The sequence below is a fragment of the Barbatula barbatula genome (genome assembly GCF_947034865.1).
Source record: "Barbatula barbatula genome assembly, chromosome: 20".
NCBI lineage: Eukaryota > Metazoa > Chordata > Actinopteri > Cypriniformes > Nemacheilidae > Barbatula > Barbatula barbatula.
This window is the reverse complement of record NC_136783.1, coordinates 10550088-10563098: the sequence shown is the minus strand read 5'-3', so window position 1 is coordinate 10563098 and position 13011 is coordinate 10550088. Positions and strand designations below refer to the sequence as shown.

Below are 13011 nucleotides of genomic sequence, written 5' to 3'. Positions count from 1 at the left end.
AAAATCAGAATTTCGCTTCAGCTACTGCCCATGGACATAGGTTAGCGCCTCATTAGCCTGTGTGAAGCTCAACCCCAGAGAATCTACAAGTTAATAATTGTAGGGTGGCCATATTGCGTATTGCGTCCCCTCCCTATTGTGTTATTGTCAGTAGCACATCTTGTTAATATCTATGCAATCATGCTTTCAGTTGAAAGAAAAAGTCTTAGAATGTTTGTCCTCGGCCTAAATAATAATCAGCGTGACAGTCTTTAATGCTCTCCTGGATCTCTCTCCCTCTGCTGTCTACACTGAACCAAGCACCGAAGTGCCGAATGTGCCCCTAAAAATATAGAACAATAACAAGAACTTTGGGGCCTCCAAGTGGTCGGGAGCATAGATGTGTTGTGGCTTTATTCCGTTGTTTTGTAACTCGATTCCGTTGTGTTATAGTAGCTTATAGTTGCTTTTAAAATTTTGTTGGGTTGTGCACCAGTGGGCCACCGTACAAAATGTATCTAATCTTAAACACTTATTCACATAAGAGCAGATGTTACAAACAACAAAAACAATGATATTAATGATGTTTTCATTACACTTTCTAAACATTCACAGCGACTGTATGTACTATGTGAACCTTTGGATTTAATGAGTCATTGACCGTCCATTTTGACAGAAATGAATTTACTCCTGTGCTTTGGTTCAGTGTGCTGTAGCATCAAACAACTTCTGTTGAGTTTCACCTGGCAGACAGATGGTGTAACATTCTCCTGAGAAGCGTCCCGATATATTTGGGAATTCATTTTTCTGTTGATGATACAGCAGCAAGCTGTACAGGCCCTGAGACACCATAACAGCTCCTCCACCACACAGCTTGCACGAGGCTTTGATGTTGGTAGCATTGTATTATCTGTAGTTTTATCTGTCCTCACAATATTTTGCCTTTTTTGGAAAACATCAGGTGCTTTTTTTTAGGGTTTGTTGTGGAATGAAGTGGTTTCCTCCGAGGTGTCTTCCCTTGTTCTGCATATCGCAGATGCATCGACATGTCTTCAGTCGAAATTTCTTTAGCCGACTCTCCAGGATTCTCCTTAACATGATCCAGCATTCTGCAGTGTGTTCCTGCAGTCATCTTCGCGGGATGTCTTTTCCTAAAACCAGTCTGGCCTTTCTCCATTTATAGACAATTTGTCATACTGTGAACTAACATCAAAAGCTTATACAGATACTTTTATAATCTTTCCAGCCTCATGCAAGTCAACAATTCCAGACTCATGTTAGCTTTATCATGCTTGGGACGTACAAATGTTTTTTAGACTTCGCACTGTGAATGCTATTCTACTAATCCCCATATTCTTTCTTGCAACTATATGTTTGTGGCGGGAGGTCATTTTTTTACTGTCACAAAGCAAACTTATTTATGAACTCAATTCAGCAAGACGACCATTTCCAACAGATAAATAAGGGATTTTATAATGGATTAAGAGAACTGCGAACACTCTACCGGGGCTGAAATAACCTATTGATTTGTGCTCGGCTGCTCGCAGGTTCACTTTACATTCACTGTCTCTCTCTGCTACCTGGGTGGGTTTTCTGAAAGGCCTCTGTCTATGATGGGCTCTTAATGAAGCATTCAACCACCGATATGGTCCAGGCGGCCTTGAGTGGGTAATTTTCAGGTTAAGTATTTACTGGGGTGATGCAAAATAAATTACCTTTGTGGCCATAAGTGCAATTACAAAGAAATCCTGCAGAGAACAATACGCAAGACCCTCTGGGTTTTCGTCGCTGATCAACATCTATTCTTATATCATTTTATATGCTTAAATAATTCCGTGCAATTCATGTGGGGATGTAGGGATTAAATCAAAAAACAGGTATTATGATAGCAATCCTACCAGAAATTTGAAATGACAAAGATCTTATTTTTTCAAAAAGATGGAGGGGCATAATTTGCATTAAACCTTTATATGATCAATTATTTATACTGCCAAAACACACAATGCATGGAATAAACAATACTTCCCTTCAGATTCGGTGGACTGGTTTCACAGATTCACATTTCCTTCATGTATCTCTGTTTATCTGAGGTAAATACCTTATGTCCTTAGAGACCGGAATCCAATCTAGAATACCAATAAGAGGGAACATCCTTATTGATGAGTGCTAGCCTTAAGTTAACTCCACAGGTTGTTAAACAAGAGCTACAAAAGAATTTACCCATCAATACAACAGTAAATAGTATCCAACTGCACATACATTTATAATGCATCGGACATTTGGTACTGTCCTCTGATGTTAAATGATAATCTAAGACTCTAGACTCCCTCCACTAGCTGACCAAGCTTATTTTCATCAGTCGGTCATCTTTGCAACTCACAGCTCTCTGAACACCACGATAAAATAATCGAATGACTTCGAATTAGAATAGACTTCATCTCTAAATTCTCTGATCAACATGTTTACTTGTGGGTTTGGCATTGATGCGTCCCTCAAGGATTGTGGGAATGGTTTCACATTACGCTGTGGGTCTAAGTGTTGCGAATAGGATAGAGAGAAACGGACAGCAAAACAGGAAAAGTGGGTTAGGAAGAGAGAGATGGAGTGAAGGTTTTCTCTACCAGATGGAGGCATTGACAGCACACATTTGTCTGTAACATCCCACCTCCTGTGTGTTGGAAATGCCCACTGTGCCATTCTGACATCACGACAGAATAAAATGATTTCTTACACAATGAGATACTAAATAAATCTTGATCTTTCAAAATCTACAAAAGCTGCTTGTCATATTGGGTAGATGGTTTCAAAGCAACATCAACTAATGTTACTTCGCATGCACGTTTTTGTGGCCCAAACCAAACGTAACTTCCAGTACACATTTGCAAAGAGTAGAGTCCGTGCAGATTATTTCTGATGATAATCAAAAGAAATAACAAGTGAATGACAAGCTAGCAAGTTAAAAGTGTGTCTAGCCAGCATTATTTTGGGTTGCCAGTAGAAAAAACGTTACGTGGCTAAACTATAATGTGACAAAGTTACATGACCCATTCAACAAATTGTTTATATAATACAATACAATGCAACAAATTGTTTATTTAATACAATTATTATACAATAAATACATATTAATATACATTAAATAAAATATAAATAGTTAAATTATTAGCCACTAGCCAGTCTGATCAACAAACACAGACCGGAAGTTAACTTTGGGCCATACGCATGCGTCCAATGAAACCGTCTACATTGTTATATTTGTATTCTATAAATATCTATAAATGATGATTAAACATTTTTTTTGTTAAAACTAGTTTAATAAACTGATCAAAAATATCCAGATAAAAATAATTGTATATTTAATACTAATCTAATCTAACCCATGCTTTATTATCTTCCGCAACAGCTTCATCGCCTCGTCGTTAAATTAGTACATATTTACATAATAATCATTTGAAGCATATTGTATTGTTTTTTCTTTCAAATGTATTGTATTGTTTTATACACAGCGATAATGTACAGTATTTTGCCAATCTTCCAGAATAGTCAGCAAGCAGTTGGATGTACGGTTGATAACGATTACAAAACTTTTCCCAAGACACGACCAAGTATGAACCAGGCATCCTTGATTCTTTCTGACAACAAAGCACCTGAACACGACAAGTTCATAATCATGACTTCCGATGTGGAAATGATCAAATTTCTGAAAATCTTCTGCTGGGTGTTCATGATAAATTCATACAACAACATGACAGTGAGTACAGATTTTTCATTCTTCCCTCGAGCATTCATTAAATCATCTAATGAACTCACCAAACTAACTTCAGTTGTCAATATAAACTTCATCCCATGATTCCTTAAGCACCATCACTGTGAAGACTACATTTTCTTTACCCCATGATCATCTTTCTCAAAGCACCAATAGGTAATTTAACTTTAATACGGTGATTCGTGATTTATGTCTGGAGTATTGAAAGCACTGTGTTTAAAAATATACAAGATAAATTGATTTCTTCCTTTGCATAATGCACTGAATGATAATCCTTTTTCCAGCTGAAGTTGTCTCTAGTGGGTGTTTTTGAAGGGCAGTGGTGTGTTTTAATTAAAATGAAAAACTGTCAGGTTAAGAGGTTCAACCTCAAGGGCGAAAAAATACCAAAAGGGTTTAGATACAAGGATCATGTCTGTATGGGGAATTTGGATGGTCTGTATACTTAGTCAGTTTTGAATGTTACTCTCATTATTTCTAAAAGGGGTCATATCATATTTTAAATTAAATGATCTGTTTTCCCTGTGGCGCACTTGTAGTCAAAGTTTCATTTTACATTACCATTTTTTTCACTTTTTCTCTGAGCCCGATCTATCTCTGATCTTTTTGCTGCCGTGCCTTTAAAATATACATAGAAACCCTCATGTAAAACAAGAAATACTGTATTGTTTTTAGAGCGTATGTATGACGGATATGTAAATGTGGGTGGCCTTACGTTGTGTGTGTTTCTGATTTAGGTTAAATGAGTTTTTGTAACTTAGATTCAATTGAGTCTTGTTAGGCTGTGGAGGATGTTTTGAACCCTTTCAAAAGATTAAGCAAAATCACATTTCTCGGGATATGACCTGAAACAAATCCATCAAAAGAAAGCGAGCCAATAGAAATCAAAAAGTACAACTTGCTGGATTGAAAAACTCGAGCAGGTTGTAATTATACCCTTTCCCTAATTGAATTATGACACCGTATGTTGCGTTTGGAGAGGATCCCTGTCAGCTTATTCAATTTTTCATATTTACTTCCCGTTCCTTCAACTGAATACTAATGAAAACACAAGCCTTCTCAACAGTTCTAAAGGCAAAGTGCAGAACAAGCATTTACACCTTTAAAAAAAAGGGCCAAAAGAAGGCCTGATTTATATTGCACAAGTGTGATTCGATTAGGAATTTGATCATCATAAAATCTAAGTTACACGAAGATATTTACAGTGAATCCAAATGGTAATGAATTTACCGAGACCCCAAACCCCCCAGTGTAGCTATAACTGTTTAAATAGATTTTGATCACATTTTCAGTAGTTCAGCACACCATTTGCATTACATTTAGCCTCGGCATAGCTCTTGCAGCGATTCACACATCTGCTTAACAGCATCACACCGCTTGCATGTGGAGCGAGACCACTGTAACCTGTTAATATTACGTGCACCAAAATATATATGCGGCATTTTTGCGCTGTTCATATGCGGTGCGAAACAGGCCTTCCTCTATGACTTCCCAGACATCAAAAGTTGTTCTGATTTGTCCTCTCACAAAACATCACAGAGGGAACAATTGTGACTGTGTTTTTGGAGCGAAGTATTCGGAGATCAAACACCCCACAGGCACAATGTAATGAGAGAATTTCCAGCCCGACTGCATTTATAAGCGTTCCTCAAACCGAGGCGATGACTTGACAGACATGCAGAGAGTTCAGAGCTGGGTTTAAAATTAAACATTCAGAGAATAAACAATGTGATTGACAAGTATAACAAGTACTGCTATAAATTACAAACAGACACCCGATGCTTGAAGAAATATACATCAGGAACCATGCATTTACCTGTATTTTAACAACATTTTGTCTTTTGCAGAAACATTTACTGGTAGCCTATCTGGGACTTGCAATTGATTCCAATAGAGTTTAACGTTCACTAGCATGTTTCTAAGCTAGCACTGTGGTACTTAAATAAATATAGACAATATAAAACACAAATATTGGACATCTTTTCAGAATTTAAAAGAATTTATAAAAGACACCCAACATTCTAGTTTGTCATTGCACACAATACATTTTTGGATTGCCATGACCACCACCGCATATATGCGACACTAAAATGAGGCAACTTAAAAGGCAGCATAATCAAGAAGCCTATTTTACGGCGCAACATTTGTCGGGACTCTGACTGTGCTGTGACGCCTAAAAATGAGCATCTGTAGACAGCTCACCAGCTTTTGTTATTCATGATCCGATACATTAAACATTTCACCCTGTGGCAACTCACCTGGAATGAAAAAGTGCTGCGTAGGCCTCACTTCCTGCCAAGACGTAACTGATCCCGATAGACACACTGTTGGAGACACAGTTCATTATCAGCACTCATTACAGTAATGACTGTCACATCACCTTATTTTCATGAGAAACTGTCACGGGGGACTCAAGCAGGATGTCCTAGTGTGTAAACTTAACGTTGGCTTTTTTGTTTTTAACTCAAAAGATATGTCAAAGACTATAATCACCAATTCATGTCAAATGACGGCAAGTTTGAAAATGAGAATGAAAGTGAGACCTTGACTCGAATCTGTTGTACTTTACTGGTTAGAGACATTGATCGAGTGCTAAGCCTTTTGAACGCAATGATGAGTATATCGATTGTATATGTGTTAGTCAAACCTGTCTAAATGCTGATAACCAGACGCTTTCCATTTAACCTTTTAAGTCTTGCAGCAAATGATGTCCTGTGAAACTATCAAAGGCGTTTCTCTGTAATGGCCATTAATGCACTTACAGTAGGGTCTTGCTATATTCTTACTCTCAAAGTCAAATGCAAACCAAACACATTGCATCTGAGCTCAATCTTTTTGGGATGCCATATTTAGTTTTGTGATTATGTCCAAAAAGGACATAGGTGCACCGGTCATAAACACAACGAGGGTTGAACAAATCAATTTAGCTTGAAAAGCTATCAAAGAAATCAACTTATGCCTGGTAAATCTTATTTTAAAGTCAAAAACACCACAAAAACTGGAAACCCAAGGTAAAAAGCCGAAGAGTAACTGTGTAACACAGAGAAGGTACATTTAAAGACGAACAGATGGACAGCCATATTGGCGACCTGTACAAATTGCAATTCACCATTATTTCATTATTCTGCAATATCATTCCAAAAGGTAAAACTGTTGTTTAGGGCAATACTGAAATTTCACACATAAATAATGCTGCATTTAGTGACAGTCTGGAGAGCACAGCAGGAATTAAAAACCTACTTAAGGCTCATATTCAAAGGTGTTTGTGTGTCTACCTGCCACAGCGAGGAGCAGATTCAACGTTCAAAGTACAGATGACTTAATTAACCTTTTATATCTAACCAAAACTAACCAAGCCGCTCTCATCAGTCTAATAGGAGGTGTCCGGTGACATTTCAACAGAAGTCCTCAGTGACACATTCATGAGTGTGCTCTTGTCAAAATAATTATATTGGAGAGAAATGGCACATGACACAGACTGGTAGCTTTGTCAGAGATCAAAAGATGGTACAAATGTGTTCAATATTGTGTTTTTAGTTGCTGTTGTCATGCAGTAGAGTTTTCGCTCTTTATAGAAACATCACAGTAATGGCTTAATTTGTCCACAAACAGTTCTGATATTATTTTTGCATATTTCCCTGCAGACGAATGAATCAACAGGCAATTTGCTTTAGATTAAGGACAATTTACGGGTTTTCAGCTTTTTTTAACATATTTAGCTTATACACATACTGTATATGGGTTTCTGCAAGTCTGGTCTGCCATACTGTACGTACTCATATGTGTGTGTGTTTGTGTCTATCTATTGTATTAATGGTATCCAGAAGACGATTTAAATCTTTAAAGCACGGTCTTCAACGTTTTTCGTGGCAAGGACCCCTTTGATGAGAGATGAATGGAGCAGGGACCCCCTTATTCTAAATGTGTAAACCGAGCTAGGGGATTGCAGATACCTATGTAAAATGTATAGGATAATGCAATGTAAGCCGCTTTGGATATAAGCGTCTGCCAAATGCCTAAATGTAAATTGCACATTGAGTCAAAAATTTGTGTCGGAAATTTCCGCACCTTTAAAAATAAATACGACCTCACGTTGTGACAATAACATTTACACACTGCTTCTGATCATTTCGTCTGTCCGCAATCTTCTGTGTTTTTCGCATCCAACATAGCATAACTTATTAGCATTGCACCTTTGGGAGGCCACTGGGGATAATGCCGAAAGGATGATTAATTAAATGAGCGTGGTTAGTGGTTCCAACCACAAGATGCACACTGTAGCATTGGGATATGTTATTTCTTTATGTCATATAACATTTGTACATTTACATCTATGGAATTTTTTTTGATTTTTCCAAATGTTGGACCGACATAAGGCTGCGTGAACAACAACGCAATCTTCATTTTGAAATGAATTTTCCTTTTACGCTTGTTCAGCAGTCTGGGAAAGACATCAGTGTATCATGCTGATCCAAAAAAAACATATGCTGGTGGCTAACTATGCTGATCTTTTCAGCGGGGCTCTAAATGAGAGACTCACAATTGAAAGAGGAGAACAAAGTTGAAGGCACGGCTGGTGTGCTTTCCCAGGAAGAGAACTCCCAAGACGTGCAGATTTGGCTGAGGTTCCTCCTTTTGCCTTCGTGCTGTGGCATCTCTTTGCAGAAGACCTGTATCTACAGAGAGAAGCACAAATAGACACGTTTTAGTGCCACACGTCTCCGAGCCAAAACGAATGGGTTTTTAGCTGTCTCATTCCACTCCCTAGTTGCCCGTGTCATGAATCAGTATATCACAAACACAAAAGTATTGAGCACTAGTAAGGGGTTTTATCCACCATATACGAGAAACAGATGACTCAAATTCATGCCACCTGATTGTGATGCCTAAAACACATGAAGCCATGTGTCTTGTAGATAAAATGTACAGCGTCATTATGAAATATGCATTTATTTAATAAACAAAACAGATGACTTTCATAGATTAAACAAATACTCAAATCATTCAAAATCCCCAAAATTGTAAACGTATTTCCTATTCACAACTATTAAAGTCATAGTTCACCCCAAAATGAAATGTTTGTCATTTACTCACCAAATGTATACATTTTGTGTTTGCTGAACACAAAAAAAGAATAAGTGAGTAAACGAAGGCAGAATTTAAATTTTTGGGTACACTGTCTCTTTAAGAAGGAATTCTGGATAATATTCTCTAATATTTTCAGCAGTTTATTCTTGAAATTGTTCTGTCAACAACCCTAGATATACCAAATCCCTGCCCAGTACACTTACAAAACCAGGGAGCACACTGGCACACAACCCTTTCTCACAACCCCTAGCAAGACAGCCAAAACCATCTTTTAACTCCTATGTGGCGCAACACATCATTCCCAGACGCAAAGTTCAGCCGTTGCACGCCGCGCTAAATAATGAATAGGAGGAGAGATAAACGCGAGGCATGTTATGACAGAGTAAAGAAATGATTATGGGCAGAGATAAGAGAAGTGTTCAACAGCGAAGAAGCAAATCAGAACAGCAGGAATAATTCATATTTCACCACAACCTATCAGACCACAACACAGCAGGCTGCAGGTAAACAGACACGCTCTCTCTAAGCTATAACCTTCAACCATGCTCGCGCAGTAGTAGTTAGCATACATCAATCCCCGTGTAAGGCAGCTGTTCTGTGTACTTTGGTATACAACAGGGTCTCAGTGCTGTCTAGAACAACAAGAGGAGCTGACATCAAGTACAAGAGGAAAACACTGAGAATCGAAAAAAACAAGGCAGAGGCAATATTTAGAGGGAAGATTGGGGCTAGTTCTCACACTTGTTATTCCAGTGAATGTTTTTTCAGTGTTGTTTTGTTTCCACAAGCCAGTTTCTGTATAGACACATACTGCAACTGCAAATTTAGGCTACATTAAAGCTATTAAACATTTGATCAAAATTTCTCGGATTAAATTTGTAATAAGAGAAAATGCATCCTGTATATTCACCTTCCGATAAACAGCTTTATATTCAACTGTCATGTAACAAAGTAATATCATATAATTATAATCCAACATGTGTGTGTGTGTGTGTGTGTGTGTGTGTGTGTGTGTGTGTGTGTGATCCAGGGTTGCCAAGTATTCAGAATGGGGATACGTTTAAACCGCTGCCGCAATTGTTTTCTTTTTTCAATTATGTGGGTTACAGGTGGAAATATTTTGTTTGTCATTGGTCATTTTGTAAGTAAAATTACATATTAATGTAAAACAAAACTTTGTTTATGATCACTTCTATAAAGAAAATGTAAAGAATAAATTGTTTGTAATCCATAACAAGGGCCGTAAAATATGGATTTCAGGAAATATTTTGAAATGTTTTAGTTTTTGGTATTGGGGTGTTTTTTTTGCGATATATTTCTTACCTGAACGTATGCAAATTTGTTTCCCAAGAGGTTTTACGATATGATGATATTAGCATTTTAGCTTGGAAGACATCATTCACAAACAAGCATTCTGAATATTGACATTTTTGTATTTAAAACCAACATAGAAGAAGGAGATGCATATGAAATACAATTTTAACTTATAATTATTCGATTTGTGACACACAGTCCCAGTTTCTCCTTAAACTTACAGTTGTGTTCAAAATAAAAGCAGTGTGTTCAAAAAATAGCAGTGTCTGCATTTTTCTTTACAAAGTCAAACATTTACTGTATAAAATGAAAAATGCTTGAAGATTTAGCATTCTTGTGAATCACTGAACTAATATTTTGTTGTATAGCCACGGTTTCTGAGAACTGCTTCACATCTGTCTTGCATGGAGTTCACCGGCTTCTGGCACTTGTGACCAGTTATTCCAGCCCAGGACGATTGCACTACAGACCAAAATTCCTCTGCATTTCTTGGTTTTGCCTCAGAAACAGTGTTTTTGATGTCACCCCACACATTTTCTACTGGATTAAGGTCTGGAGATTGGGCTGGCCACTTCATAACGTTAATCTTGTTGGTCTGGAACCAAGATGCTGCTCGCTTACTGGTGTGTTTGGGGTCATTGTCTTGTTGAAACATTGCCCCATTTCAAGGGCATTTCCTCTTCGGCATAAGTCAATATGAACTCTTTAATTTGAATGTACTCAAACTGATCTATGATCCCCGAATCCGACAAATAGGCCCAACACCATTGTATGAGAAACATTCCCATATCATTATGCTTGCGCATACTAAGGTTTGAATTCAGTGCTCTGGGGTTGTCTGACAAACTGTCTGCGACCCCTAGACCCAAAAAGAACAATCTTGCTTTCATCAGTCCACAAATATTGAAATATTGAGCCATTTCTCATTAGGCCAGTCAATTTGTTCTTTGGCAATTTGTAACCTCTTCAGCCCATGTTGTTTTTTAAACAATGGGACTTTTTTGGGGGCTTCTTGCAGATAGTGTGCCTTCTTTGCCATTTTGGCTATTCTTCGATCCATTCGAATGGTAGTTTTCATTTTTCTTCCACCTCTTTCTGGTTTTGTTTGCCATTTGAGGCATTTGATATCATTTTAGCAGAGCAGCCTATCTTTATCTGCACTTCTTTATATGTTTGTCCCTCTCTAACCATTTGTTTATTCAAAGTACGCTGTTCTTCTGAACAATGTCGGGAACGACCCATTTTACTCAGATTTTCACAGAGAAATGCACAGTACAACATCTGCTGCCTTCGTCCTTAAATAGGGGCCACTTGTTTGACATCAGTTTTTTTCACAGAATGATTTACCTCTAATTGAACTCCACACTGCTATTATTTTGAACACATCCATTTCAATTAATGATTCAATTACACAGAATTAGCAGCATGCATGTCATGACTGTTGGGTCTGTTGGTTTTCTATTACTCTACTACACCTACTAGTAAAATATTTGCCGTATAGAAATATAATTTCTACCAAAAACTGATCTGGTTAGTGATGTTTTTCTTAAAATAAACAATGGTGCTTCATTCAGAATATTCACCTGTCACTGCAAATCACTAAAAAGTGAAATAAACCCAAAGCAGATGTAACATATAATTTTGTTGACAGAATCACTATAAATATTTAGTCATATTCAGATGTGAATAAAAAAAATAGATGGCCCAGAAAATATTCATCTGGATGTGTTTCTAACTTCGTATTAAAGAAATATGCCAATTCTTAACGCCAGTCTAGTTTTTACTTTTCATTAGAATGACGAATCACTTTTCAAATCACTTTTCAAATCGTTTATGTCAGTCAGCCACCAATCTTCCTAATGATGCTACGGCACGGCGATCTGATTGGATTTTTTACATCAAGTTAAGACTACTGTACCTGTACGGCACAGATGACAGGGGAATGGGCGGTGTAGAGAAGCGGGCTAGAACATTAATTTTTGAGAGGGGCCATCTGCTTGAAGTGTGGGACAGCCAAGTAATTAGGATGGAGAGCTGTTGAAGCTCAACACCTGTCACAGAAATGTTGCAGCTCTGTGTTTGTGTGCAAGTGTGTGAAACATCAGTATGCCAGCGGTGAGTCAGGAGGTTGAATCTACATAAGGACAGCACGCTGGTCAGACGTCCACATACTGTTAAACAACTGCATACAAACCCTAGTGACCCAAATCAAACTTTGAGTTTTGTGTAGGGCAGCACAATAAATCAGAAATAAACCGCACACGATTTGGCCGTTGTCTGCGATGCACAGCTTGTCAGAGACGTATGGTGAAATGGAGCTGCATTTGAAAGCTAGAGGGTGCTCTCACGCAGAAACTCAAATGCCACAGAAGAGGCACCATAACACACGAAGTTCCAGGAAATGCCTATGGGCATCTTTCTAGTGCTTTTCTCCAAGCCTCCTCATATATTTATATTTATGACAATAAATTATATTTACAACGATGATGTTTGACGGGTTTTGCTTTTTTCAAACTCGCAATGCGTTCAGATCTAACATGGATAAAAGTCAACAAAATCACATCCAGCAGTATTAAGCCACATTAGCCACACTTGTGCAGAGGTTTATATAAAATATTGTGGCATTATACACAAAATATCAAGGCAAATGTAAGTGATCTTATCTTTCCAAACAAAACATGTGAGAAATGGTTGCCCGTTTGGTTATAAATTATAAAATAAAAGATATGTTGTTCAAAATTAATAGAGAGCTTGTTTGCAGATGTCAGCTGGATTGTTATTTAATGGAGATTTGAATATTTTAATGTGAAATATAAATGGCCAAAAATATCCAAATATGCTTTGGAGTCACTGTGTATTTATGA

General features: G+C 37.6%; 1 protein-coding gene across 1 annotated transcript in view; it reads right to left on the bottom strand.

The window, feature by feature from the left end:
• Positions 1–13011, bottom strand: part of LOC306909085 (uncharacterized protein) — a 78333-nt gene that overhangs the window by 51941 nt on the left and 13381 nt on the right. Inside the window, exons 6-7 of the mRNA XM_079482462.1 lie at positions 8286–8421; positions 6004–6069 (exon numbers count right to left, since the gene is read on the bottom strand). Of these exons, the coding sequence (XP_079338588.1) occupies positions 6004–6069; positions 8286–8421 (202 nt within the window). The remainder of the gene's footprint in view (positions 1–6003; positions 6070–8285; positions 8422–13011) is intronic.